Below are 25,000 nucleotides of genomic sequence, written 5' to 3'. Positions count from 1 at the left end.
TTGTTTTCTCCCCACAGTGTGTCGTTCTAACAGAGACACGGCTGACCTTGCAGAAGCGGATCAATCATTTTTGCCACTCCCAGCAGCCTCCCATCAAGGTACAGAGATACACAGAAATGGGGCTTGTCCATGCAGTGTTTTGCAGGCGAACGCAGATACTCAATTTCACCCTTAAAAACAGACACGCGTCCTACGTGCATCCAAATAAGAACCCTTCTGATCTGCTAAATGTAAACTCCACAGAGATCCAGTCAGATAGTGTACTCTGACTTTCTGTAGTTTTATAAAGTACATTTAAAATAATACTTTCCTAAAACATTATAATCTGGTTGCTTGAAGTAAGTGGTTGCGCTGTACCAACAGTGCCGAAACCTGTTCTCTGAAACTTCTTATCGTAATTTCACAATAATCACGTCTTGTACTTGTTCTGTCAAGTCAGCTGTAAATCTGTTTATTTAGAAAAGAAACAGGAAGAAAAAGAAAATCCTGTCTAAAGCAGATACATGAGGACAGTGTGGATTGGATGTATGGCGATACTTGGATAAGGATCACTATACATACATATTCAAGATGATTCATCTAACCTGTCATACCAGCCTCTGATCCCAAATTTTACACTGAGCATTTCTCTTATTGTCTGCTCCCATGCTCAGTATGTTTTTTGAGGCTCTTTTAGCTTTGCTGGCCATGTGCAAAGCGGTGCAGTTTTTTGCAATTTACCATGAATTATAAATAACTGTTCTATGTAAAGGCCTTTGCTGATAAATGTGGGTTTTTCTGCCTTAAAAAAAGACAGTGCTTCCAAACATTAAAAAAAAGAATTGAATGCTAGTGTACTGAATGAACAGTATTGAACATTAGAAACCAGCATCACAAACCTCATTCAACTGGAAGAATCTGACATCTTTGTTTAAAATGAGAGCGAAATGTTTTTAGGGTAATGGTCCAGTATACTGGAGTATTATTGTTCAGATTGGTTTCTTATGATGTTGCCATAGTGATAATGCCTGAAGTATATCTGATGTTACCATGTTTTCTGGCAGTTCATTGGCTGTGACATGTTTGGGATCTGCTCGCGAGTGTTTTGTGATTTCGGCGATAGCTTTGAAGTGTCAGACCCGACGGGGGAGGAGTCCAAAGAGCTTTTCATTCAGAACATCACTCAGGTACCACTCTCTCTCTCTCTCACTCACACACACACACACACACACACACACACTTCACACACTTATTAATCTGTGTCACCCAGACACTTCACACTTGCATCACTCTGGTATCCAGCTTGTCTGAAAGTCAGCCTCTGGTTTCTGAGGTTGAATGTTAACCTTTAGTCTTTTTCAGTGATGATGAGAATGACATGTTGCACCTTAGTGACATGTTAATATTCTGGTTTCTTAATGCCATTGTTAACTCATTTTCCTAGATTTCTCAAACCATCTTCAGTAGTTCTAGGTTGAAGCCCAGCTGCTTCTGTGTTCTATGCTCTTAAGACATCTGTGATTGGAGAACTCTGAGTTTCTGCACATTCGTAGTAAATTTTAAGGCAAAATAGCGTTTGTGATGGTGCAGCATGTTAATAAATCTGTCCCTTTATGTGTCTTGCCAAATCAAGGACAATCCCGGGGTGGTGACGTGCATGGACAACCATACACACGGGCTTCAGACAGGACAGAGTGTGTGTTTTAGAGAAATCAACGGCATGTCAGAGCTCAATGGCATCACACGGCAAGTTACAGGTACACACAGATTCTAAATTGTTATAAACACAGACATGCAGAAGTTTGGGCACCCCTGGTCAAATGCAATGTTTTATTCTGCATATTTTAATGCGATTAAACCCTGTTCCTGTTCATTTGCTAAATTTAACATTTTGGAAAATAAAATCCATGAAGTCCATCACACTTTATTTGACGGTCCCCTATAGATTATTTAAATTCTTAACCGTTTTTCTAGTGTGTTCAACTTAATGTTAGGGTTGGGAGTGGGCATAGGTTTAAGGTTAGGACTAGGTTTAAGGTTAGTTTTAATAGAATCTACCACACTTCAAGAAAAGTTGAATTTAATAGATATTTAGTTGAATGTTAGTTAAGGATAGACTGAGCATCTACAAAGCAGCTACTGTGGACTATCGAAATAAAATATTATATGACCACATACACTATATTGCCAAAAGTATTCAGTCACTCATCCAAGTCATTGAATTCAGCTGTTCCAATCACTTGCATGGCTGCAGGTGTATAAAACCAAGCACCTAGGCCTGCAGACTGCTTCTACAAACATTTGAGAAAGAATGGGTCGCTCTCAGGAGCTCAGTGAATTCCTGAGTGTTACCGTGATAGGACCCCACCTGTGGAACAAGTCCAGTCGTGAAATTTTTTCGCTACTAAATATTTCACAGTCAACTGTCAGTGGTATTATAACAAAGCGGAATTGGGAACGACAGCGACTCAGCCACGAAGAGGTAGGCCATGTAAAATGACAGTGGGGTCAGAGGATGCTGAGGCGCACAGTGCACAAAGGTCACCAACTTTCTGCAGAGTCAATCACTACAGACCTCCAAACTTCATGTCGCCTTCAGATTAGCTCCAGAACATGTAGAGAGCTTCATGGAGTGGGTTTCCAAGGCTGAGCAGCTGCATCCAAGCCTTACATCACCAAGCGTAATGCAAAGGGTCGAATGTCATGTAAAGCGCCGCCACTGGACTCTAGAGCATTGGAGACGTGTTCTCTGGAGTGACTAGTCACGCTTCTGACAAACCGATGGATGAGTCTGGGGTTGTTTGGCGGTTGTCAGGAGAACGGTACTTGTCTGACTGCATTGTGCCAAGTGCAAAGTTTGGTAGAGGGAGGATTATGGTGTGGGGTTGTTCTTCAAGAGTTGGGCTCGGCCCCTTAGTTCCAGTGAAAGGAACTCTTAATGCTTCAGCACCAAGAGAATTTGGACAGTTTCATGCTCCCAAATTTGTGGGAACAGTTTGGGGACGGCCCCTTCCTGTTCCAACATGACTGCCCACCATTGTGACACAGACCTTCTCATCCAACATCAGTGTCTGACCTCACAAATGTGCTTCCGGAAGAATGGTCAAAACTTCCCATAAACACATTCCTAAACCTTGTGGAAAGCCTTCCCAGAAGAGTTGAAGTTGTTATAGCTGCAAACGGTGGGCCGATATCATATCAAACTCTATGGATTAAGAATGGGATGTCACTCAAGTTCATATGTGTGTGAAGGCAGACGAGCGAATACTTTTGGAAATAATGTTGTATGTGATCTGTGAAAAAGTTATAGCACGTTTGATACTTGTGCTTTGAAATTTGCAGGAAAATGCTATATTAGAAAATTTCTAAAATTGTTTTGCAATCAGACCAGGAATTTCCTAACTTTTGGCAAAATTTGTATTTCATTTCATGTGTCGTTTTCTAATGCAGACATAATGTTTTGTGTCTGTGGTGTGTGTATGTATGTGTGTGCAGTTGTCTCTCCCTACAGTTTTGCAATAGGTGATACTTCATCCTTCCCACCGTATCTCCATGGTGGAATCTTCCGCATGATCAAGATCCCTAAGACCTACAGCTTTGTATGTGGACATCTCAAAATCATGGCAAACCTTTTACGTATATTTACATTTAAGGCATTTAGTGTAATTGAGAGTAATTACTGTCATAGAGGTCATTTCTCCTCCAAAGGAGGTTTATTTAACCATGTGAACATGCTGAGCTCGGTACCAAAAATTAAATAGAAACGTCCTTTGTTTAAATCGTCTAAGGAGTTACATTGTGTGCATGTCTCTTTGCAACAACAACAAAAAAAAGATTGGTTTCAGCATGTGGAATCAGAGCGTTCTTTGTGCTACTGTGATCACTATATAAATTATACATAAGGCTTCCTTGCTTTTTTCTTTTCCCACCGAGTTCATTCATCACACAGTTCTGATCAGTAAACGCTCATTATTGATTTGTTTGAAACTCCACTATGTAAGTTTTAGGGATTTGGAGACCTCGATAATGACCTGAAGCCTCGGACTTTTATATTGTTATTTCTGGCTTAACAGAGCAAATTGCAGCAGCATGCACACACTGTATTTTAGCTTTTTTTTTCTTCTCCTAACTTATTAATACTACTTTCAGTTTTAGCAAAAAAATCTTATTGAGTGCAGCTTGAAACAGATTAATAATAAAACGTAACTTATACCTGAATTATATTCAGATTTATGTCAGTTCTTCATTTTTGTTAGATCTTGACATATCAAATAAATGCAACAGTAGCATTCATAAATCAGTTTAATAATGATATAGTCGGTGAAACAGCAGAAATAGCCATGCTTTTGTGTCGGCCTTAAGGGGTTAAATTGTGTGTTTGTGTTTTTAGGAGACGATGGAGCAGCAGTTACGTGATCCTCGGCTTCTTATTCCAGACTTCAGCAAACCTGAGGTCAGTATTATAGATAAATATATCGTTAAAGATGGGCAATATGACATTTTATGACAGTTAAAACTTTTAACATTTGACATTAATCTTTTTGTTATTTAGCTATCTGTAGCATTGACTATCATCAGCAAAATTTTTAATGACCATAAATTGTGGTCTGTGAAAAAATTATGACACAGTTCATATTTTATTTTAATGTTTTGTACAATATGTTAAATTGTGTGCTAAAATTTCCAATAAGTTGGCATATCTGTAGTAGAAGAACAACTACTGTATGTTGCGTTAATAGAAGCCACAATCATAGCCTGCTTTTAATGCTAAACCTTAGGTACTTTCAGCAGGCTGTGCTTGGCTGCTTATGGGATAGCAATGTACACATCAATGAGCAGCATACTAACAAAAGCAATAGAAAAACAGAAAGCTCCAGTCCTCTTGAAAGCCTCTACTGAAACACGAGTCCATGATCTTATGAACAAGAATGATCCATTGACTTCTATATATGATGTATACAGTTTTTACTGAGATGATGTTGTCACTGTTTTCATTGACGTCAGTGATGAAAATTGTAAACCGATCACGTGATTTTCATGTTCAGGTTCTGAAATTTGCATTCATCTGATGAAAGTAATGGTATTGAATTGTTGAAAGCACTATAAAGTACAAGCCTTTTTGTCCATCTACACAGTCATATGCAAAAGTTTGAGCACTCCTGGCTTAAAAATAAGTTAAAGCATCACCTATAGCAAACTTAAATATGACATTTTTTCTGCAAATATTGTCACAACTTCTGTTTTATTTTGCTCAGTTTAACATATTGAAAAACTCCACAAAATCTAAGATTTGCTGTGATTTTTCATAGGCATGGTTCTGTTGTTTTTATGGGTTTTTTTTTGTCCTATTATGTTCATTTGTGCAGAAGTGTGTTTTCTAATGAGGATGTGTTAACATATTTTCACACAGAAAATCAACAAAACATAATTTTCACTGGGCACCCAAACTTTTGCATACAACTGTAGTTATAAAAACAATGTGCTGCGATTTATTATTATTGAATGGTTTGGCAGCTCTAATATTTACAAAACTAGTTAAGAAGGAACTGGAGAAAAATCAAACACTTAGCATAGTAAACAAAGAGCTGCTTGTGGCTGTGCAGTTACTCTACACTGAATGTTGTTTACATGGTCTTTGCAATTTGTGTAAGTAATGTTAATTATTTCTTATTATTTCTAAAATTAGAAATGTACTGTGATGCAATTCATTATGTTTTCAGTAACATATTTTCATATTGCCCACCCCTAACTATAACTAAATAACTAAGGGTACTCAATAACTAGCAGTTGGCTTTGGCCTGGTTGATGATATGTAATTCAAATAAATTATAGTTAATCTAATTATTAATAAGACTTCATTTTCCATCAGGCTCCACTGCAGATCCATGCAACAATGATAGCTCTGGACATGTTTCAGGAGCAACATAAAAGGCTGCCCAGCATAGGGTGATGTTTCTCTTTCTCTCTGCTTCTCATTCCACCATGTAGAGGTGAAAAAATTCACCTGTGGTTTTTCTCTGTTTCTGGCAGCATATGGCATAATATTGACTTGGTATCTCCAATTTAGGCTTGTTTTCTTGAAATATTGACCTAGTGTCTTGAAATAATGACTTGCTTTCTTGGAATATAGACTTACTATTTGAAATTAATAACTTTTTTCAAATATTGACATGCTATACTCAAGATTATTTCCGTCTCAGTATCTTGACAGTATGGCTTATTTTCTCAAAACATTGACTTAGTATCAAGAAGTAATGACTTATTTCATTTAATTACTGACGTATCTCGAAATAATGGCTTACTGAATAATGTCTTTTTTTTAATTATTGACATATCTTGAAATAATTATATTTTGATATATTCATATTTTGACATAGAGCCTTGAAATAATGACTTATTTTCTTGATATATTGACTTAGCATCTTGAAATTAGATTTTTGAATATTGTTGATAGGTCATTATTTTGACATATTAAGTCATTTTTGGTATAGTAAGGTAGCCCCATAATAATCCCAAGCTTGTTACATACTAAAGCTTATTATTCAATAGCTACAGGGACTTAAGTACAAACTGGTTGCGCTGTTATTAGGCTAATATTTCAGGAAAATAAGTCAACCTTTAGAGAAAAAAGGAAATATTTGGATATGCAAAGTCAATATTTTGTCATACGGCTGCCAGGAACATAGGCTTCAGTAGATTCTTCTCTCTGTGCCTCTCTTTCTCTCTGATTCTCATTAACGTGAGGTGTTGCTGTGTGTAGTTGTTTGCAGGATTCTGAGGTCTTGCTGAAGCTCACAGAGGAGGTTAATGAAACACTGAAAAACAAAGTGAGTTCTGCTTTTATTTCAAGAAACAAGTAATCAAAAATAAAAAACAATAAAAGCATAATAATGATTTGCACATTTAACCCAAATGTAGTTGATCAGCTAAGACAAGCTTGCAGTTTGAAGTCATCGTATTTTAGTTGTATACTGGAGCTCTGAGGTTAATGTAGCTAACAAGTAATGGAAGTTTATGGCCACTAGGTAGCTTTGTGTAAACTGCATAACTAAATCATCAGTGTGGCTTCTGACACAAGTGAATGCTTTTAGACTTTTAGGCCAAATGTAATATTAAACAAAGGCAACCTTTTCAACCACAAAACACATCTGTTCTGTTCACAAAACAATCTGTTCAGGTGTGTGTGAACCCTTCGCTGGTGCGGTGCGTATCACGCTGTGCAAGGGGCTGCCTCTCTCCCTTGGCAGCAGCAGTGGGGGGCATCGCTAGTCAAGAAGTGCTGAAGGCTCTCACAGGGAAATTCACACCACTTCAACAGTGGGTAGGTCACATGTCCAACCCCCTTTTTGAGCACTTACTACTTTAAGTCGTAAGTATTGCAGCACACATTGTAAGCATTGCTCTCACTAAGAGTAACAGGTTATCATTTTAGGTCTGAAGAAAACAGAAGCAGCATCTAAGTGATTTGTATTTTGTTTTGTGAAATAAGCAGATAATTAATTTTATCTGTGTTAATTTAGATTCCCCTCAGGGGGAAGGAGTTTTTTCTGCATATTTATGCACAAGAAAACCCGCTCCAGCCAGAGTCATACATTTCGAAACAGAAAACAAAGTAAGTCGCAGTGTTAAAAATCTTGACTGAAGAGGCACCATCTGTTTATAGTTTATAGCCCAGATTTCAGAGTTCAGCTTCTTCGATTATAAGGGCTTAAAATTACACTACAAATCTATTCGACTGGAAAAAAGACAGTTACAGTTCTCATACGACACCCACTTTTTGAATGTAGCTTATGAAATATGAAAGTTATAAAGAATATGACGAAGTGCATTTTAGAACCACTGGTAGCTCCAAGGAGTTTAAGAGTTTAAGTTCATCAGTTCTAAAAACAAGCTAAAGTAGTAACGTATAGGCTGAGCATGGGTGAGCACAGCATGGGGCGCTTCAGCTTCTGAATCCAGAGATGTTTTTGGAATGACTTTTTGTTTTCAAGCAGGTAAATTGTAAAATCTTACATGGTTGCTTTCTTTAAATGTCATATTACAGCTCCAAACCAAACAATGTTTTAGGCATTTTGTATATTGAAAATTTCTGTATTTCTTTTTTACAAACATCTAGATTTGTTCTCCTGTGTTCTTATTACCTGGTGGACTACAACTACTATAAACACTAGAACTTAATCTGCATCACATCTTGCACAACTACGCTTGAGCAGTTGGGAAATGTTTGATATTGCACACACCGCGTAGTTAGAACAGCTCACAATTTGCTATCAACAATTGACTACAACTGCCATGAGCGCCTTGACAAAATATTATAACTGTGTGTGACTGTGTTTGTATGTATTATGGATTAATGTCTTCTAGCTTGTGCAGTAATGTTGTTATATTGCACAGACCTGCTAGTTGTAATTCTGTTATTATGTAGGTTTATTGCATGTATTAATATGTATTTCCTCTTTCTTCTTGTGTGCATGTGTGTAGTTTTATCTGGATGCTTTAGAGGTGGTACAGCCCCTCCAGTCGCTTCCTGCAGAGGAGTTTGCCCCGAGGTAAGTGTCACTTCTGAGGGTGGGGCTGGACTTCATTAACTGAGTTTCCCAGCGCTGAGCCTGTTTAAATGTGTGCCAATACAAGACTGAAGTTTTAATGTAAACTTAGGAGACTGTGTCCATCCACCAATCAAGCAGCTAGTCAGTGCAGATGACCCATTGTGACAAATAGCGTCTTATTGATCAGGGCACCAAACTTGTCATCTCCCGATGATGAGGCAAAATCTTTGTTGCTGCAACTAAGGAACCCAGCAGGCCAGATTCATAAATGCACTGGCAGATTTACCATAGCGTTAAGAGCAAATAGCGTCTTGGTTATGTGTTTGTTTTTATGTAAAACAAGGTTTACTGCTTGCACCATGTGAGGCGTTGCCACACTTTTATCTCATTTACATATGCAGATAGAAATTCATAAAATGAAAAAGACAAAAAAATAATGCCTCATCCACACTGGTGGTAATTTTCACCTGTATACCTTCTAACTGCTGTTGCAGACTTGCTTGAGAAGGATTTTGAATTGCCAGATTTAATTTCAAAACAACTTGTTTTTTTATGATTATGTTAATATACAAGTACAAGTTTTGTTTTAAGAGAATATAATCAGATTTTATATATGTAAGTTTTTCCAGTATCTTCTTCTCAGCAACTCGTTTCTGTTATTGTGTCCATTTTGGCAGCCAACTGGAGCTTAAATTGATTTGGGTCTTTAATATGTATGACTTCATTTACACATGGATTTTAATTGGCAGTTGCTTAGGACACCACACATTTTACATTCCGTTTTATGAATCTGGCCCTCTCATAGTTTAACGGTGACCTCGTTTATGAGTGTTTGATGTGTTTTGTATTTGGATTGTAAATTTAATTTTAAAAATTTGACACTTGGTAATCAAATTAGATTGAAATCTGATTACTGTATTGTGGTATATGCAAATCAACTCATATACTCACCTGTGTGTTTTTTTTTTTTATTGTTTGCCATTTTAAAATCATCTTTATTCATTTCCTTATACCAGCTTTATGCCAATATTTACTAAAAGATGATGATGCTCATGGACCATATGCGTTGAAACATAACATACTGCACCAAGACATTTGCAGTGAATTAAGCTGACACTTTATTTTATCTAACTTGAGTTGAAAAATGCTTCTGAATTAGAATTTGAGGGGAAACTCTTGAGTCAAGTGAAGTGTTGGTGATTTTTCCCATGTAAGGTGTAAGGTGTGTTTTCCCATTTAAACAGCAGAGGGAGGTAGTGTCACAGTACTCGGAGGGGTTTTGGTTTTATTGTATAGTATAAATTTATACTGCTGTAATTTGGGAACTTTTTATTGGTCCTTCTTAAATTATTTGGACAATCTATAGGGATAACTGCCATTTTCAAATGGTATAACACTAACAAAATTGGGAATTGTTTTAGAACCATTCTAACCAGTGTGTGTTTGTTTGTGTGTATAGGGGAGATCGCTATGATGCTTTGAGGGCATGTATTGGTGAGCCGTTGTGTTCGGATTTGCATAAGCTTCATATTTTCATGGTAAGTGATTTATTATTGTTATCATAATCTCTTTTTAGCATAGTTCTTTTGCCTGTAGAGTTAAACCTGAATGTTTGATCCACACTTTCGCTGGACTAAATGTCTTCCTTTATAATTTAAGGCACTGTAGGAGCTAAAGATCAAATGATCACAATAAGAGATGAACAGTAATATCAGTATAGAACTATACATAAACACTGCACGTTCCGGCAACATGTCTGTCGATGTGAAATAAATTTGTGGAGTGTCTGCGTAATTCAGTTGTTGATCAAACTCAGTCATTCAGAAAGTTTGATGTGAAATGGTTCATTGTAGGCTGTACAATGAACAGTTAAGACTAGATAAGTGTATTTATAACCATTTCGTGTAACAACTTTCTGTGAGGGAGCTCTTAGAGGCTTTAAATACTTTAGACATTTGGTTCCTATCACCACCATTGTGAACAGTTCTGGCTTAAATAAGAGCATTTCACATCGACCACTCTAAGTGACTTTGTCTGTTTATCTAATCATTTCATTATGCTGTTTTGCTATGTGATAAACATGTAATTTAGTGACTTTCATTTATGATTAACGTAGTTAATCATAAATTGCATTTGCATTCAGTTTTATTTTGTATTGACAGGGTTGAGACTGACTTTTTTACTTGTTAAAAAAAGACAAACATGGCAAATATGTAATGGGTGCAAAACAAGACTACACAACAATAACTGTAAATTTTAACTGAAACTGAAAGACTGAAAGTTCAGAGTTATAATAAAGCATCCTTTGTACTTACACGAATGAGGAAAGGAGTGAGAGTTTAGAATCTGCACTTTGAACAAAAATTCTCCACATTTTAATAAGATTGATTTAAGAACAATAAATATCATATTGCAGCATGCATTTTTTTTCACCAGCATGTCAGTTTTTATTGACAGCCTTGAAGAATAAGCAGTCAAATGGTTAACTGTAACAATGAAGTTAAAGCTGAATCTGTGATTGTAATGTGTGTGAGAATAATGGCCGTTACACAGTGAATGTAACATGAAAAATGACATGAAAATGCAAATATAAATGTATAAATATGTATCTCCATTTTTGATGTTTTTCAGCTTTTGACATAGTTTGAAAATGCCTTTACATTGAAATTTCATAAAGAATGGACTAAAAGAAAGTATCCAAAATGACTTGGAAAAAATTCTGGTTCCATTGACTTACATTAAAAGTATATATATATATGTAAATGTGTGTGTGTGTGTATATCAACTATATATTAAAAACAAAAAGTTTGCTTCTAATGAAACAGAAAGACATGTGCAGGATGCTTGTGAAGTGAAAGTGAAAGGAGAGCATAGAGTTTCTCCTCCTCATTAAAGAGGTAAACCTTCAGGAGTGCTTTCACTTAGAACTGCAGTCTCAGCTGAGTTAGAGTTTGAAAGTCTTTAAGTGCAGACAAGATCTGATTTTCGCTTCCACCAAAATGGACAAACATTGGTACAGGAGTGAAAGTGGTGTGAAAAGCTTTTTCACTTCATAAGCTGAAACCCTCCTTTAACTCACATGTTTGTAGTTTGAACTGGTTGTGAAGATTCTGATCTTTCAGATGTTAGTTAAGAAGTTTTGTTTGCTGGAACACAGCTGCTCTGTCATCTTGGTTGCAGCCAGCAGGAGAGGCAACTGTATTTGGTGGTTGAGTTATTGTTGCTGTTGAAAGTTCACAAAAAGCAAATATAGGAATAAATATAATAAAACAATAATAAAATAATGGCACATTTTCACCATTTGAAAAATCGTGTTCTGTGTGCAAGTTACTGTTAGTTCTATGGATGATCGTATTAATTTACTGCTAATAAATTTGTTGTGTAACAGCCTTACGACTCAGTCATTTACAGCTTTAGAATTATTTTATGTGCTTAACGTGAGAATAACATGAGAATTGCATCCCTGTTTTTGTTTGTGTTTATATTTTATATCACAGGTGGGCTGTGGTGCAATAGGCTGTGAGATGCTAAAGAATTTTGCGCTGCTGGGCGTGGGATTGGCCAGATGCTCAGGAGAGGTAGGGTCAGAGGTTCATGAGGCACATTCTGTCTATACACTTGATTTGTGTGGAATTATTGTCTTTGGTTTTATTTGTCACAGGTTTGCGTTACGGATCCAGATCTAATAGAGAAATCTAACCTCAATCGGCAGTTTCTTTTCAGACCTCATCATATACAGGTACTTCATTAATTCATTCACAGTGCAAAACGTGTCTATGAAGTTACTGACGAAAACGCTTATTGGTAAAGAGTTGTAATCAGTTCCACAGCGATATTAAAACTATTCATTTATGAACTATTCATTTAATGAAAATATAACAAAACACAAATATTATAGAACGAAAAACAGCTGTCACTGTCTTTTATTTCTGCTTTATTTGCTGTATATATAATTTTATCATAGGGATACGTGGTGTTTAAAGTAGAACCTGTCCCTGCCAGTGGAATGTCACAGCAATAATGCCAATTATCATTGGCGCCCCACACCAAGCGTGTGCTGGTGTTTCCCATACTGAGTGTAAGATGCAAGTCCATCTTAAAAACTGAGATTTGAAGCTCATAAAAGCCTTTCACGTAACATTCTTCACTTTTTACAACAGTGTTTAAACTGCTGTTTCCTAAAACTTTGAGTGTGTTTTGCCTGAATAATTTTTTTTTTATCTTCCAAATGATTCCTAAAAGCACATACTGTAGCTCTTTGGCTCTACAGTCATTGTTTTACTACAACTACTCATGTACGCTCTGCCTTCTGAGGTATATAGATGCACCTGGCAGGAATATCAGAGTTGTCCTTTTATGTGCTGTACGTTATGCTCAAAGTCATACAATTCCCAAACAACCTGGATATACTCAGGAAACAGGAGATGCAGTATTTCAGCTCATTCCACCAGCTGAAAGTGAACATGTGCTTCACAGACAGTAAAAAAAAATTCTTTTGTCAAAATAATGTTTTATTTTCTCTAAGCATTCACTTATTATGATGATATGTTGTCATGTGTTGAATACAAACCTGCACTTGTTCATTTGCTTGAAGATAACTCACTAAATTGGTCAGCCCCACCAGTACAGCATGTCTGTAGACTGCCATAATTGGCGCCTTTCTTATTAAATCTGCCCCTTAAATTTTTATGGAGACTCAGTTGCTAGATGGTCCAAACTTTCATTTGTTTAGATATCTCCAGAGCGTTTCGGTTCCATTACTATTTTTATGCTGCTATTATCATTACTAATACAACTGTAGTGGCTGTAAATGTATTTTTTCTGTCTCTGTTGTTTCTGTCTGTCAGCATTGATGGGACAATGTGTATCTCCCCTTTTCTTTCTCTGTGTAGAAGCCAAAGAGCCTCACAGCGGCTCAGGCTACATTAGAGATAAATTCGGAGCTACAGATAGCTGCACAGCTGAACAAAGTGTGTCCTGCCACAGAGGACATGTACAACGATGCCTTCTACTCACGCCTCAACCTGGTGGTCACTGCGCTGGATAACGTGGAGGCCAGGAGATACGTGGACAGGTAAGAGACTGACCTCTGGGCTCATTTTTGGTGTGTTTTATTGTGAAAATGATTCATTATTTACCAACAGTCATGGTACAACCTCATAATGCCATTTTTTTTATATTTTGTCTTTTGTCAAATGATTCAAATAATTAACTAATTACTAATCACATTATATTTTGTAGTTAATCTCGTGCCTTATTAGCTCAAATTTTTTTGTAGGTTTATGAGTGGTCTAAATGCTTTATGAGAATGTATTTAGTACTTTTAATGTAGATACTACTTTAGAGCAATGGTTTTCTGGCAGAGATGTGGGGAAAGCGGCTATAGCTAAAGCTTAAAGCAGCGCAAAGTAAGTCCGCGTTTTCGCTTATATTTTAACCTAACTTATACTAGGACAATCGCACATACTGAGACATACTGGACATAAAAGTTGTCGCTCCCAATGTGGTCTGATTTTTGTTAAAAGGACAAAAAGGCTGTTCTTAACATTTGGGTTGTGACTCCTGACCTAACCTGGCTTTAATGCAGAGCCGGTCGGATTTCTCGTTCATCCAGTTGTGTTTTTGTTATGTGCCGCCACAGACTGTCTTAGTTTATCTTCTCACAGCGCTTCACTTCCGCACTTCCAAGTTCCGCCTTATGCATTCCGTCAACATTCCGTTCTAAATTAAATATTTAGAAAATCGATTTTTGACATTTGTGAATCGATTCAGAATTGTTCACGTCCTCATCACGATGCATCTAAGAACCCACCCCTACTGTCTAAATTGTCTTTGATTGTTGTAGCATTAACATTACGCTTCACTGGAACTAAGGGGTCCAAACCCTGTAAAACAGCCTCAGACCATTACCTCTCCTCCACTGAACTTTAGTGCTGGTAGGTAGAGTTCTCCTGGCATTTGCCAAATACAGATTCATCCGTCAGACTACCAGATCAGTGAAGCGTGATTCATCACTGCAGAGTCCAGTGGGAGTGTGCTTTACATCACTTCAGCTGACACTTGGTATTGCTTACAGTCATCTTAGGCTTTTGTGCAGCTGTTCAGATCGTATGGAAGCACATCCAACGACGCTTCTGACACACAATTCTTGTGCTGATTCCAGAGGCAGTTTGGAAGTCAAAGATGGAAAGGGTAGCATCCTATGACAGTGCCACATTTAAAGTCCCTGATCTCTGCTGCCTATTGAGATTGCATGGCGATGTGCTTTATTGTAAACACCTGTAGCAGTTAGTGTCGTTGAAATGCCTCATTTAGAAGGGGCGTCTACATACTTTTGTCCACATAATGTACTTTCATGTAAGAATGGTTTGTACTTTTTCCAACTCCTACCAATAACATAACAAATTGATGTTGGCACTGTAGAAAAGTAGTGGTAGAATTTTATCCTTACTGCTCAAGAATGGAGACGTTTATTCGTAATAAAAGTAGTATAAAGAAAAACATCACCGTGTGGCAAACTTATCTTTGGATCATTAAAATTACTGTGCTGGACTGTCAAGTGTTAGTCATGGTACATGGTACTGATTGGTTACTTGGTGATTTCACAGTCGGAGTGTGTCCAATCAGAAAGCTTTGCTTGACTCGGGTACCATGGGGACAAAAGGTCACACGGAGATCATCGTGCCATACCTGACCGAGTCCTACAACAGCCATGTGAGTGTGTCTGCTGCAAATGTGTATTTACAAATAATTTAAATAATAATTTAAATGTGAATAATACTAATAAAATCCCTCAGTTTAGGCTGATATTATCAACCAGCTGGACCCTAGTTTCTAGACCCTGTGGATTGTGTGCATGTATGCATTTTAAAGCCATATGAATATTATATCCTATAGAGAGACCCACCTGAGGAGGAGATTCCCTTCTGCACTCTTAAGTCTTTCCCTGCTGTGATTGAGCATACTATACAGTGGGCCAGGGACAAGGTCAGTCCCTCATACACGCTGTATCCTTACTCCACACAGAAATTGATACATTATGCTTTACTATGTAAAACTTGGGTCATATGCTTGAGCAGCAGTTTAAAAGATATAACAATCAGTCTCTGTGTTCATGTGACTATTGTGACTCAGCCACAACTGAACACTATGAGTCTGAAAGGATGTGCAGCTGTCAAGAAGCTGTTCCTGAAAAAAAAATTGGGAAAAAAAGAAGAAAATTCTCAAATCAAACAAAGAAGTTGGTGGTGCTTTAAGAACAATGGACTGACCACCCCAGAGTCCAGACATCAGCATCACTGAGTGTGTTTGTGTGAATCACGAGAAGCAGAAAATACGGCCAACTTCCAGGACTAAACTTTGGAAAAAATATTCCTGCAGATTTCTTTGAAAAACTCAAAGCAAGTCTTCTAATAAGAATGGAGGCTGTAATAAAGGCAAATGAATGTGAATGATGTTGCTGTAGTATTTGTGTTCTGTGGCACGTGTTTGTGCCACGCATCACAATTGTTGTGAATTGTTGTTCACTGTAAAGTGCACAGACCCAGACCCTCTCCTGTACTGAATACCACCTGTGCTGCTGCCTTTGTGATTAAAAGTGAAGAATGTTCAGTCCACTGCCTCTGGATCTCTTAAGCAGCACTTCAGAGTGAACCACACATATAATATAGTCCTTACAAGTTCTTCCAGCGTTATTTATGTATTCATTCCTAGTATATTTCTTTTCTAACAAAAAGGTAACAGGAGTAAAATTTGAGTTTAGCATTTTCCCCAAACCGTAGTTTTTTTATTTGTTACTATTTTCTAAAACAATTTCATGTTAAATATGGACAAAAAAGAAGTACTGTACATCTGGCATGTTGCGTCATCGTATTGTGGCGAGTTGCTGCCAACACAAAGCCCTGGTCTCTACAGCCACAATACTGGCATGACATCACATGAACTCACATGCACTGTAATCTGATCCTTTTCATTTTGGCTGTTTTTTTTCTTCCTCTCTAAACCAGACAAACATTGACCATGACTGAAAATAGATTATGAGCCACCTTATTCACCCAGTGAATAAACATATGCAGAGATTATTTTTCATGATCCCCTATCAAATATTAGTCTACAGGGTAAATAGTGCATACTAGAGTTTAACGTAGGTTAATTCAGCGGTTTGATTGCATGAAGTTAATTTAGAATTCTTTCTCATCCTCTTTGTGTTTAGTTTGAAAGTGCCTTCTCACACAAGCCCTCCATGTTCAACACGTTCTGGCAGAACCATCTGTCAGCTGAAGATGTATTACAGGTAAGAGAGAGCCTGTGTGTGTGTGTGTGTGTGTGTGTGTGTGTGTGTTTGTGTCATCTGAGTCATAGGTTCATATGAGTTCAGATGGGAGTGACAGAGTTCAGAGAGTGCATGGAAGTGCATTCGAGTTCTTTGAGTGCAGGGTGATTTGTCAGACTGCGCGAGAGTTCATAAGGAAGAGAGCACACTGAGTGCATGTGAGGTCATTAGAGTTTAGGAGGGGACATATGAGTTCATTACAGTTCACCAGAGGTTGTCACGGTCTGGCACCTCTACAATACGCAGTATTGCTGTATGACTAACTTATCTTGTATGGGCTGTGCTATTTTTCTTTCCGCCTTATTCTGACTATGCATAGGTGGGTATATGTTTGGCTATATTGTGTGGATGGTTGTGTCTTTGTGTCTGTGACTGTTTTGATATGTTTTCAGTACCAAAATGTCCAAACTTTTAGGAAAACTCAGAGGAAAACCGAGCTATCTTTTGTGAAATGCTTTTTACGAATGTTTCTTTTTGCTTACAAGCTTTTCTTTTTATGTTCCTGTTTGGTTACTTGTGTTAGATTGGTAATATTTCTAATGAGGATTAGAAAATTCTCATTACATAATGGTACTTACGTACTTTTATGTAATACATGTCGCTGCTGTCGGAAGGAAACCTTGCATCTCCAAAATAGTAACTTTACAGGAGAAGGAAAAAAACATACTTCACTTTCAATGTAAGTCAATGGAACCAGAATTTTTCCCATGTCATTTTGGGTCATTTCTTTTAGGCCACTCATCACAAAATTTACAAACAATGTAAAGAGTAACGGATACTTTCAAATGATGTCAAACACTGAAAAATGCCAAAAATGGAGATGCAAGGTTTTCTTTCAACAGCAACGGTATATATATATTTCATATGTGTGTGAAGGCAGATGAACGAATACTTTTGGCAGTATTGTTTGTGTGTGTGTGTGTGTGAAACAATTGCTCCAGTCAGCAGATGAACGAATACTTTTGGCAATATTGTGTGTTTGTTGTGTGTGTGTGTGTGTGTGTGTGTGTGTGTGTGTGATAAATATACATGTGTGTATATATACAAATTACATATATACACACATTACCAAATATAGATACTTGCAATAGTAATTGGAATACATTTTACATGTTGAATCTTCCCTGAATATATAAGAAAATGGAACATATCACTTAAAGCTACTTACATTATATAAATGACATGTATGTATGACACTAATGTGCTGACATTGTATTAAAGACAAATGTATGTGTTTCTCTCTCTCTCTCTCTCTCTCTCTCTCTCTCTCTCTCGCTCTCGCTCTCTGTGTGTGTGTGTGTGTGTGTAGAGGATGAACCTGGGAGAGAGTATGGAGGGGGGCTTTCAGGTCATTAAGCTATTGAGTCGTAGACCCACGCACTGGGAGCACTGCCTGGCCCTCGCCCGCCTCAAATTCGACAAGTACTTCAAGAGAAAGGTACTGTTACCACAGCGATTCCCATATTAATCCTGAAGTCCTTGAGACTCTGGAAGCCTTTGTGGAAATGGGTCCTAAAGCAGTGTTGAAGGAAGGGATGGGCCGTAGAGTAAAATCATAACAGCATGATACTTGAAGATGTTTCAGAAACAGAAAACATAAAAAATTACACAAAGGTACACACATCTATCTAAGGTATCACAAATATCTCTCTCGTGTGCATCTAAAACGCTAAAACTAAAAGCTACAGCTTAAGGCGACATTTCTGAGGAGATCAGATATAAGATAATGCACTTATGTAGCGAAGACGAAAGTGAAAGGAAAATATTTCAAAAAATGAGTGTTATCAAAACTGGAGCTCAAAAAATGTTTTAATCCACAAAACTGTACATCTAATATATATATATATATATATATATATTAATAACATGCCAATAGTTTTGCATTACGTATACTGCACCATGGTGATAATGTACTAATGATTTGTTTTTTGTTGATCAGGCACTACAACTACTGCACTCATTTCCACTGGATACACGACTAAAAGATGGCAGTAAGACTCTCTCACTATCTTGCCTTGTAGTATTTCTTTACATTTGTAGTAGACTTTGTAGATTTGTAGTAGATACATTCAGTGCTCCTGACTTAAATCTTAACAGTCCACACCTACCCATTTTCTCTTTGCCAAGTGATTGATTGATTGGTTGGTTGATGTCTTTTTCAGGTCTCTTCTGGCAGTCTCCCAAACGACCTCCATCTCCTTTAGAGTTTGATGTCAAAGACTCACTGTGAGTAAAAGCAGGTCAAATTTAAACCATTTAAGCTGTTCTTAATCTCCCACACCAGCAGACATGTACAGACTTTGGTAGCAAGTGTTGACTTTTTTCGCCTTCGTTTTGCCAGCCTACATGTCTCCACCCATATTATGTAAGCGGTTGTGTCTGCGTTTGTTTTTGTGGGTTTAAAAATGGGCTGAAATTGCACAGTGTATGACTGGAATCTGCCTAGGCTTAATGTTTAGTGTGACTGCTACACTGTGCTTTGCTGAGCGAGCATACTCTGGTTCACTGCCAGTTTGAGTCATTTGTTCATGAGCTCTCTGCTCATGTCACATGGTATGTGGTATCAGATGTTGGTATCAGATGTTGGATGCCTTTTTGTGAGCATAAGTACAAGTGAATGAGCACAGTATCGGGCCAATAGCCGCTACCCGTATTGGTATCGATACATCCCTAGTTAGGACTTTTTATTAAGTGTTAATGAACTAGCTAAAATCCATAATAAATAAATATCCATAATAAACTCATTTTAAAACATTCATAAATGCTTTGTAAGGGTGGTCTAATTGTTAAGAGGTTATTATTTAATTCTAACTCAAAATCTAACTTTTGATCAGTAGTTTACAGTATTTTTTGTCTTGTTTTCACGTTTGAATGAGAAACTTGTTTCTGTCTCATCTGTTTTAGGCACTTTGGTTTCGTGGTCAGCACAGCTCGACTGTTTGCAGAAATTTACAACGTGCCGTATTCAGAAAAGGTATCATTAGAAAAATATACTCCTCCTATTAATATACTCCTCCTAACAGATCTGAAGCTTAGTTTAATGTGACATTCTTTGAAGGTTGTTTTGTGCGTTCTTGATTGTGTGGCTGCTTTTCAAGTGTCTGTCTTTGTTCTTTCAACAACAGAATCTCTGTTATGATGCTGTATCCAGTGTTTTGACGGAAGTGAAAATTCCAGAATACAGACCAGCAGAGAAGGTAACACTTCTTACCACAGCTGTAATAGTTATGCATCACAATCTATCTATTGCTTTACTGAGAGACTTTCAGGGATGGCACAATACCACTTTTTCTTCGCTGAAGATGTCTGTCTTAAAAGTATCTTGCTCAAACTGCTCAAACACTGTACGATCAACAACGTGATTGAAAAAACAGATTATCTTTATGTTCTTATGTCAGCGTTAGGCTACACATGGCAATATATTGCTTTCTTCTTTTCTTTTGCATTACATTATGTTGGGATACATTCTGTTATATTTGGGTCTCGATTTCTTACAGAATCTGATCAAATTCCATTTTTCCAGTATTGGAAAACTGAAACTTGGTTTAGGATCAGTGCTATCTCTGGTGATTTTGATTCCACCGATTATGTAAAACTATCATCAGCATACAAACATAAATCCAGTCTAATGTGCAGTAACAAGTCTGTGATTGTGTTTGTGTGTGTTAGCATATAGAGACCGATGAGACGGCGAAGAAGCCTGATCAGCTGAAGCTGACCGTGAGCAGTGAGGAGGAGAGAGAAGCCATATCACAGCTAGAGGAGGTCATCACCTCCGGCTTCATCACACCAGGTACACCCCCATACAAAACTGAACTTTTGAACTTGTTGAGGGAATTGATATCCTACATTAATACTACATGTGTTGTACCTAATACAGATAAGATTAATCTGTAAATACGGCTGTTAAGCTGCAGTTTGAACATGCTTAGTGCTGTAGGCAGATGTCCTAACTGTACAAAAAGCCACCTATATTGTATAGTGTACATTTAGGATAGCCTCAAACCACAGCAGCAGGTTTCAGATAAAACCGCTTTGTGTAGGGTTGGGCATTATAACGTATAAGGTATACTGCGATATTTAAAAATGGTGCAGGTATTTAAAAATGGTGATAGTATTTCAAAGTTATAACATGTCCTTTGTATTCCACGCCTGAATGACTAAATAAACACATTCTTTAGAGGTGTCTCTGATTGGTGGTGTGGGAGCTCACTGATAGGTGGTGCTGATAGAAAGAGGGGAAAAGCCAGGAGAAAACTAAGCATGATAGTGTCTCAGTGAGCTACACACGACAGAAAAGGGGGAAATGGGCTGTTTCAGATTAAATGCCTTCAGAGAAGAGGGGATCAGGCTAAGCTAAGGATTCTTCAGTTACAGATGAATTACAGTTTTGAGCCGAATTAAAGATGACCATCCTACAACCATAACGTTTATTGAACCGCACCTTTATTATATTCTTTTATTTCACAACCCACAAGCTATCACTGTGTTTGTGTTTTTCACAAACTTGCTTATGTATGTATTTACTGGAGTTGTAATCTTTAAGAACTGGCTGGATGTTTTGAGCAGTAAAGATGCTTTTGTTCTCCACAGAGAACTTGCGCATGACACCGCTGATCTTCGAGAAGGATGACGACTCAAACGGTCACATGGACTTTGTGGAGACAGCGTCAGCACTGCGGGCGCGCATGTACTCCATCGAGGCCGCCGACCGCCTTCAGACCAAGCGCATCGCCGGCAAAATCATCCCTGCCATTGCTACAGCAACTGCTGCTGTTGCTGGCCTGGTGAGATTTTCTATGATTGTGATTACGGCAGATTATCCACTGATTAGGTCCATGAACAGTTAATCTGTCGGCTCAATTAATAATCAATTTGTATTTACTATATTTACCATTAGAGCTGGGTGATATAGCTGGAAAATAAATCAGTGAAGGGTGGTCTCTGAATTTTATACAGCACTATACTGCAGTATATATGTAATATACATACAGTAATATTCATTTTTACTTTTTGGTGATACATGGTTTTCATTTCTGCAGTGTATGCATTTGCTGGGTGCAGCATTTTGAAAGAACAGTTAAAAAACAGTGGTTAATGTTTACAATACTGAGTAAGGTCAATTTAGGGAGAAAAAATGTGGACGAAAATGACCCTAAAAGAACAACTGAGTAGCCCTCAGGAAGTATACTATATGGTACTGTGTGGTACGCTGTATGATATTGTGATCGCTGTATGATGCTGTGATACTGTGAAAAATGTATTTGAATTCTTATCAGTACCGCCCAGCATTAATTGGCCTTATTGATGACTAGCTTACTGACTTGGTTGTAATTGTTGCAAATCTAAGTAAAAGTATAGTATAATTAAACGATTGACAATTTTAGTCAGTCTGTATTCAGCAGTATTTTTAGCTGCTTTAGTATTTTAGAATTTCAAGCAGCTCTGATTAGTTTCATTGATGATTTATGTGGCGTCTGTTTGGTTGATTTTGTTTTAATGTGTGCAGGTGGCCTTGGAGATGATTAAAGTTGTTGGTGGTTATGGCTTTGAGTCATTTAAAAACTGCTTCTTCAACCTGGCCATTCCTGTTGTGGTTCTAACAGAGACGGCACATGTTAAGAGGATTCAGATCAGGTACATCAAACAAACACACACACACACTGCACACTATATTGTTTGTTAATCTTTGGCAATACTGATAGTAAAGAGGATGGAGATAATTCATTTGCATACGGAAGTGGAAAGTTGTAGGGAAGTAAATGAAAACCAGGAGTTTTCAAACCTGGAGTTTAAAAAAAAAAAGGACTAAAAGATCTCCTCTTCGAGAGGTGAAGATCAAGCTCCACTCTTACTTCAGATCTGAAAAAAAATCCACAGAAAGTTTTTGTCCATCCTTCCACTGAGAGAAGAGAATTCAAGGATCTGTTTCTGTTAAGAAGACGTTAATGAGAAAACTGCACTAGAACAGGGGAAGTGTACATCCTTCAGAAGTGTAGTGATGAAATTGATTTTCTCCTGCAGTGCTGTAGTCCATCAGGCATTCTAAACTATATGAAAGTGCTAACCCTAATGAGCCTCCTGACCAATTACAGCTTCAGAGGCCTATTTATGTGGGTGTTTTGATGAATGAAGGCCAGTGGGTTTTAATAGATTGCAGTCACAATTACTATATGTAACAATCAATATAATCTCTCTTGCTTGATCTCCCCCTCTAATCTCTCTCAGAGATGATATCTCATTCTCTATCTGGGATCAGTGGTCAATCACTGGTCATGAGGACTTCACTTTGTCTGACTTCATCAATGCTGTCAGGGTAAGATGCAACATAACACCATTATTCACAGCAAATGTTGGGGAAAATAAACAGTAATTTGCTGTTCAAGTTCGCTCTAGCATTTATGTCGGAGAGAGCTGAGTGCAAAACATATAAAATTTTGTTAAAAACACACCTATAAATTAAAACTTTAAACTATAAGGAAACTAATTTCTGAACTATTACAAATTTACAAATTCATTCCACAGTAGTTACCAAGTTATTAATACAAGATACTGCATAATATAACATGAAATATATTGTGATAACAGTAGCAACATGCTAAGTACTGTGCAAACCTCAATTCCAAACAAGCTGAGATTTTTTGTAAATTGGTCTTGTGTGGTAAATATATGCTCATGGCAACTTTGATGCATGCAGTGTGTTCCAAAAAAGGCTGACACACATGCATGTTTACCTTTAACATCACTTTTTCTTTCAACTACATTTAATAATCATTTGTGGACTCAAGACACGGATTGTTCCACCTTGGAAAGCAGAACTTTTTCTCCTGCTTCTGTTACACAAGTGCTGGAAACTGAATTTTGCACTATATAATTCACCACACATTTCTTTAATGAGAAAGGTCTGAACTGTAGACAGGCCAGTTTAGCATCCACACTCTGATTATGCAGCCATGCTGCTGCAACATGTATAGAATGTAGCTCAGGTCAGCATGTTGCAATAAGTATGAAGTGCTTGAAAAAGACGTAGTCAAGAAGGCATCATATGTTGTCTGGTTAGTCCTTTACTTCCTTGGCTCCATTATTTTCATACAACCTGAAAGTTGGACTTGTCAGACCACAGTACACAGTTGACCTATGGCTTCTGCTGTGCATAGTGCAGTTTTAACCTGTATTTGTGGATCAGTGATGAGCCATTGTTATGACAGCAATTTGTCAAAGTGCCCATGCAGTGAAATCCAGTGGGTTTCAGTTTTGCCATTTCATGCACAGACATTTCTTTTCTTTCCTACATCATTGAGTTTTACTTTTAATTTTATTATTTGGATTATTCTTTTGGGTAGAATTGGGCTTAGATGCTCCCTTTACGTCCTTTATTTGATCCTATCCCAACATTTTTGGAACATGTTGCTGGCATCAATTTTAGAGTGACCGTGTAAAACCTTTAAACTGATAAGGTAAAACATTGAATGTCGTATAATCGTGTTCTCATGTAAACACATGCCACAGTTGATTGAATAAGATTTCATTTGCTCTTTTAGCAGCTGACGTATACTTACCACCAACTCTGATTGGTGCTGATTGGCAGATCTGATGTCACCAAAAGTAGCCCTGCTCAACTGAAATCAAAGTGGAGACAAAAGTGAATTTCAAAAATCTCAACAGAAAAGACCAGCATTATTTTTTTCTCTCCGATTTCACAGTAAAAACATCACAAAAACTACTAGGTGTTCCTACTTACTCTGGCACTTCATACTACACTACATTGAAATAATGAAGTGAAATTATACTGAAATTATCACCCAGAATGTCTGGAATAAGTAGTGATCAAATCTTAGGCAGGGCACTTATATGAATGAAATTACTGTAAATAGTCAAATGTTGAAATACCTCCTGGTCTCCAGTCTATTGCTGATTACTTAAATGACAAGTGATTCTAAACTTCTGAACACTAGTGTATGACTGTGAATCAAAGTGTTGGTTCTGATCTGATCAGTGCTTTGAGCTGAGAAGGACTGTTTTGGTGGTGATTGTCTGTATGTGTGCTTTTTATCAGGAAAAGTACGGCATTGAACCCACCATGGTAGTTCATGGAGTGAAGATGCTGTACGTTCCTGTCATGCCTGGACACAGCAAGAGA

At 37.5% G+C, this 25,000-nt stretch overlaps 1 protein-coding gene across 1 annotated transcript in view; it reads left to right on the top strand.

Annotated features, from left to right (window-relative positions):
• uba6 (ubiquitin like modifier activating enzyme 6) overlaps positions 1-25,000 on the top strand; it is a 36,561-nt gene that overhangs the window by 8,628 nt on the left and 2,933 nt on the right. Inside the window, exons 7-32 of the mRNA XM_037532768.1 lie at positions 18-98; positions 1,044-1,166; positions 1,613-1,736; positions 3,475-3,578; positions 4,370-4,432; positions 5,849-5,925; positions 6,740-6,806; positions 7,157-7,300; positions 8,461-8,528; positions 9,988-10,066; positions 12,026-12,106; positions 12,190-12,267; positions 13,421-13,602; positions 15,137-15,242; positions 15,426-15,515; positions 16,741-16,821; positions 18,170-18,298; positions 18,800-18,851; positions 19,023-19,086; positions 19,765-19,834; positions 19,986-20,057; positions 20,530-20,653; positions 21,454-21,647; positions 22,370-22,497; positions 23,089-23,176; positions 24,917-25,000. The exon at positions 24,917-25,000 is cut by the window's right edge and continues 11 nt beyond it. Coding sequence (XP_037388665.1) covers positions 18-98; positions 1,044-1,166; positions 1,613-1,736; positions 3,475-3,578; positions 4,370-4,432; positions 5,849-5,925; positions 6,740-6,806; positions 7,157-7,300; positions 8,461-8,528; positions 9,988-10,066; positions 12,026-12,106; positions 12,190-12,267; positions 13,421-13,602; positions 15,137-15,242; positions 15,426-15,515; positions 16,741-16,821; positions 18,170-18,298; positions 18,800-18,851; positions 19,023-19,086; positions 19,765-19,834; positions 19,986-20,057; positions 20,530-20,653; positions 21,454-21,647; positions 22,370-22,497; positions 23,089-23,176; positions 24,917-25,000 — 2,553 coding nt within the window. The remainder of the gene's footprint in view (positions 1-17; positions 99-1,043; positions 1,167-1,612; positions 1,737-3,474; positions 3,579-4,369; positions 4,433-5,848; positions 5,926-6,739; positions 6,807-7,156; positions 7,301-8,460; positions 8,529-9,987; positions 10,067-12,025; positions 12,107-12,189; positions 12,268-13,420; positions 13,603-15,136; positions 15,243-15,425; positions 15,516-16,740; positions 16,822-18,169; positions 18,299-18,799; positions 18,852-19,022; positions 19,087-19,764; positions 19,835-19,985; positions 20,058-20,529; positions 20,654-21,453; positions 21,648-22,369; positions 22,498-23,088; positions 23,177-24,916) is intronic.

This window comes from Pygocentrus nattereri, chromosome 22 (assembly GCF_015220715.1).
Source record: "Pygocentrus nattereri isolate fPygNat1 chromosome 22, fPygNat1.pri, whole genome shotgun sequence".
Lineage (NCBI taxonomy): Eukaryota > Metazoa > Chordata > Actinopteri > Characiformes > Serrasalmidae > Pygocentrus > Pygocentrus nattereri.
This window is presented reverse-complemented; position numbering and strand designations above follow the sequence as displayed.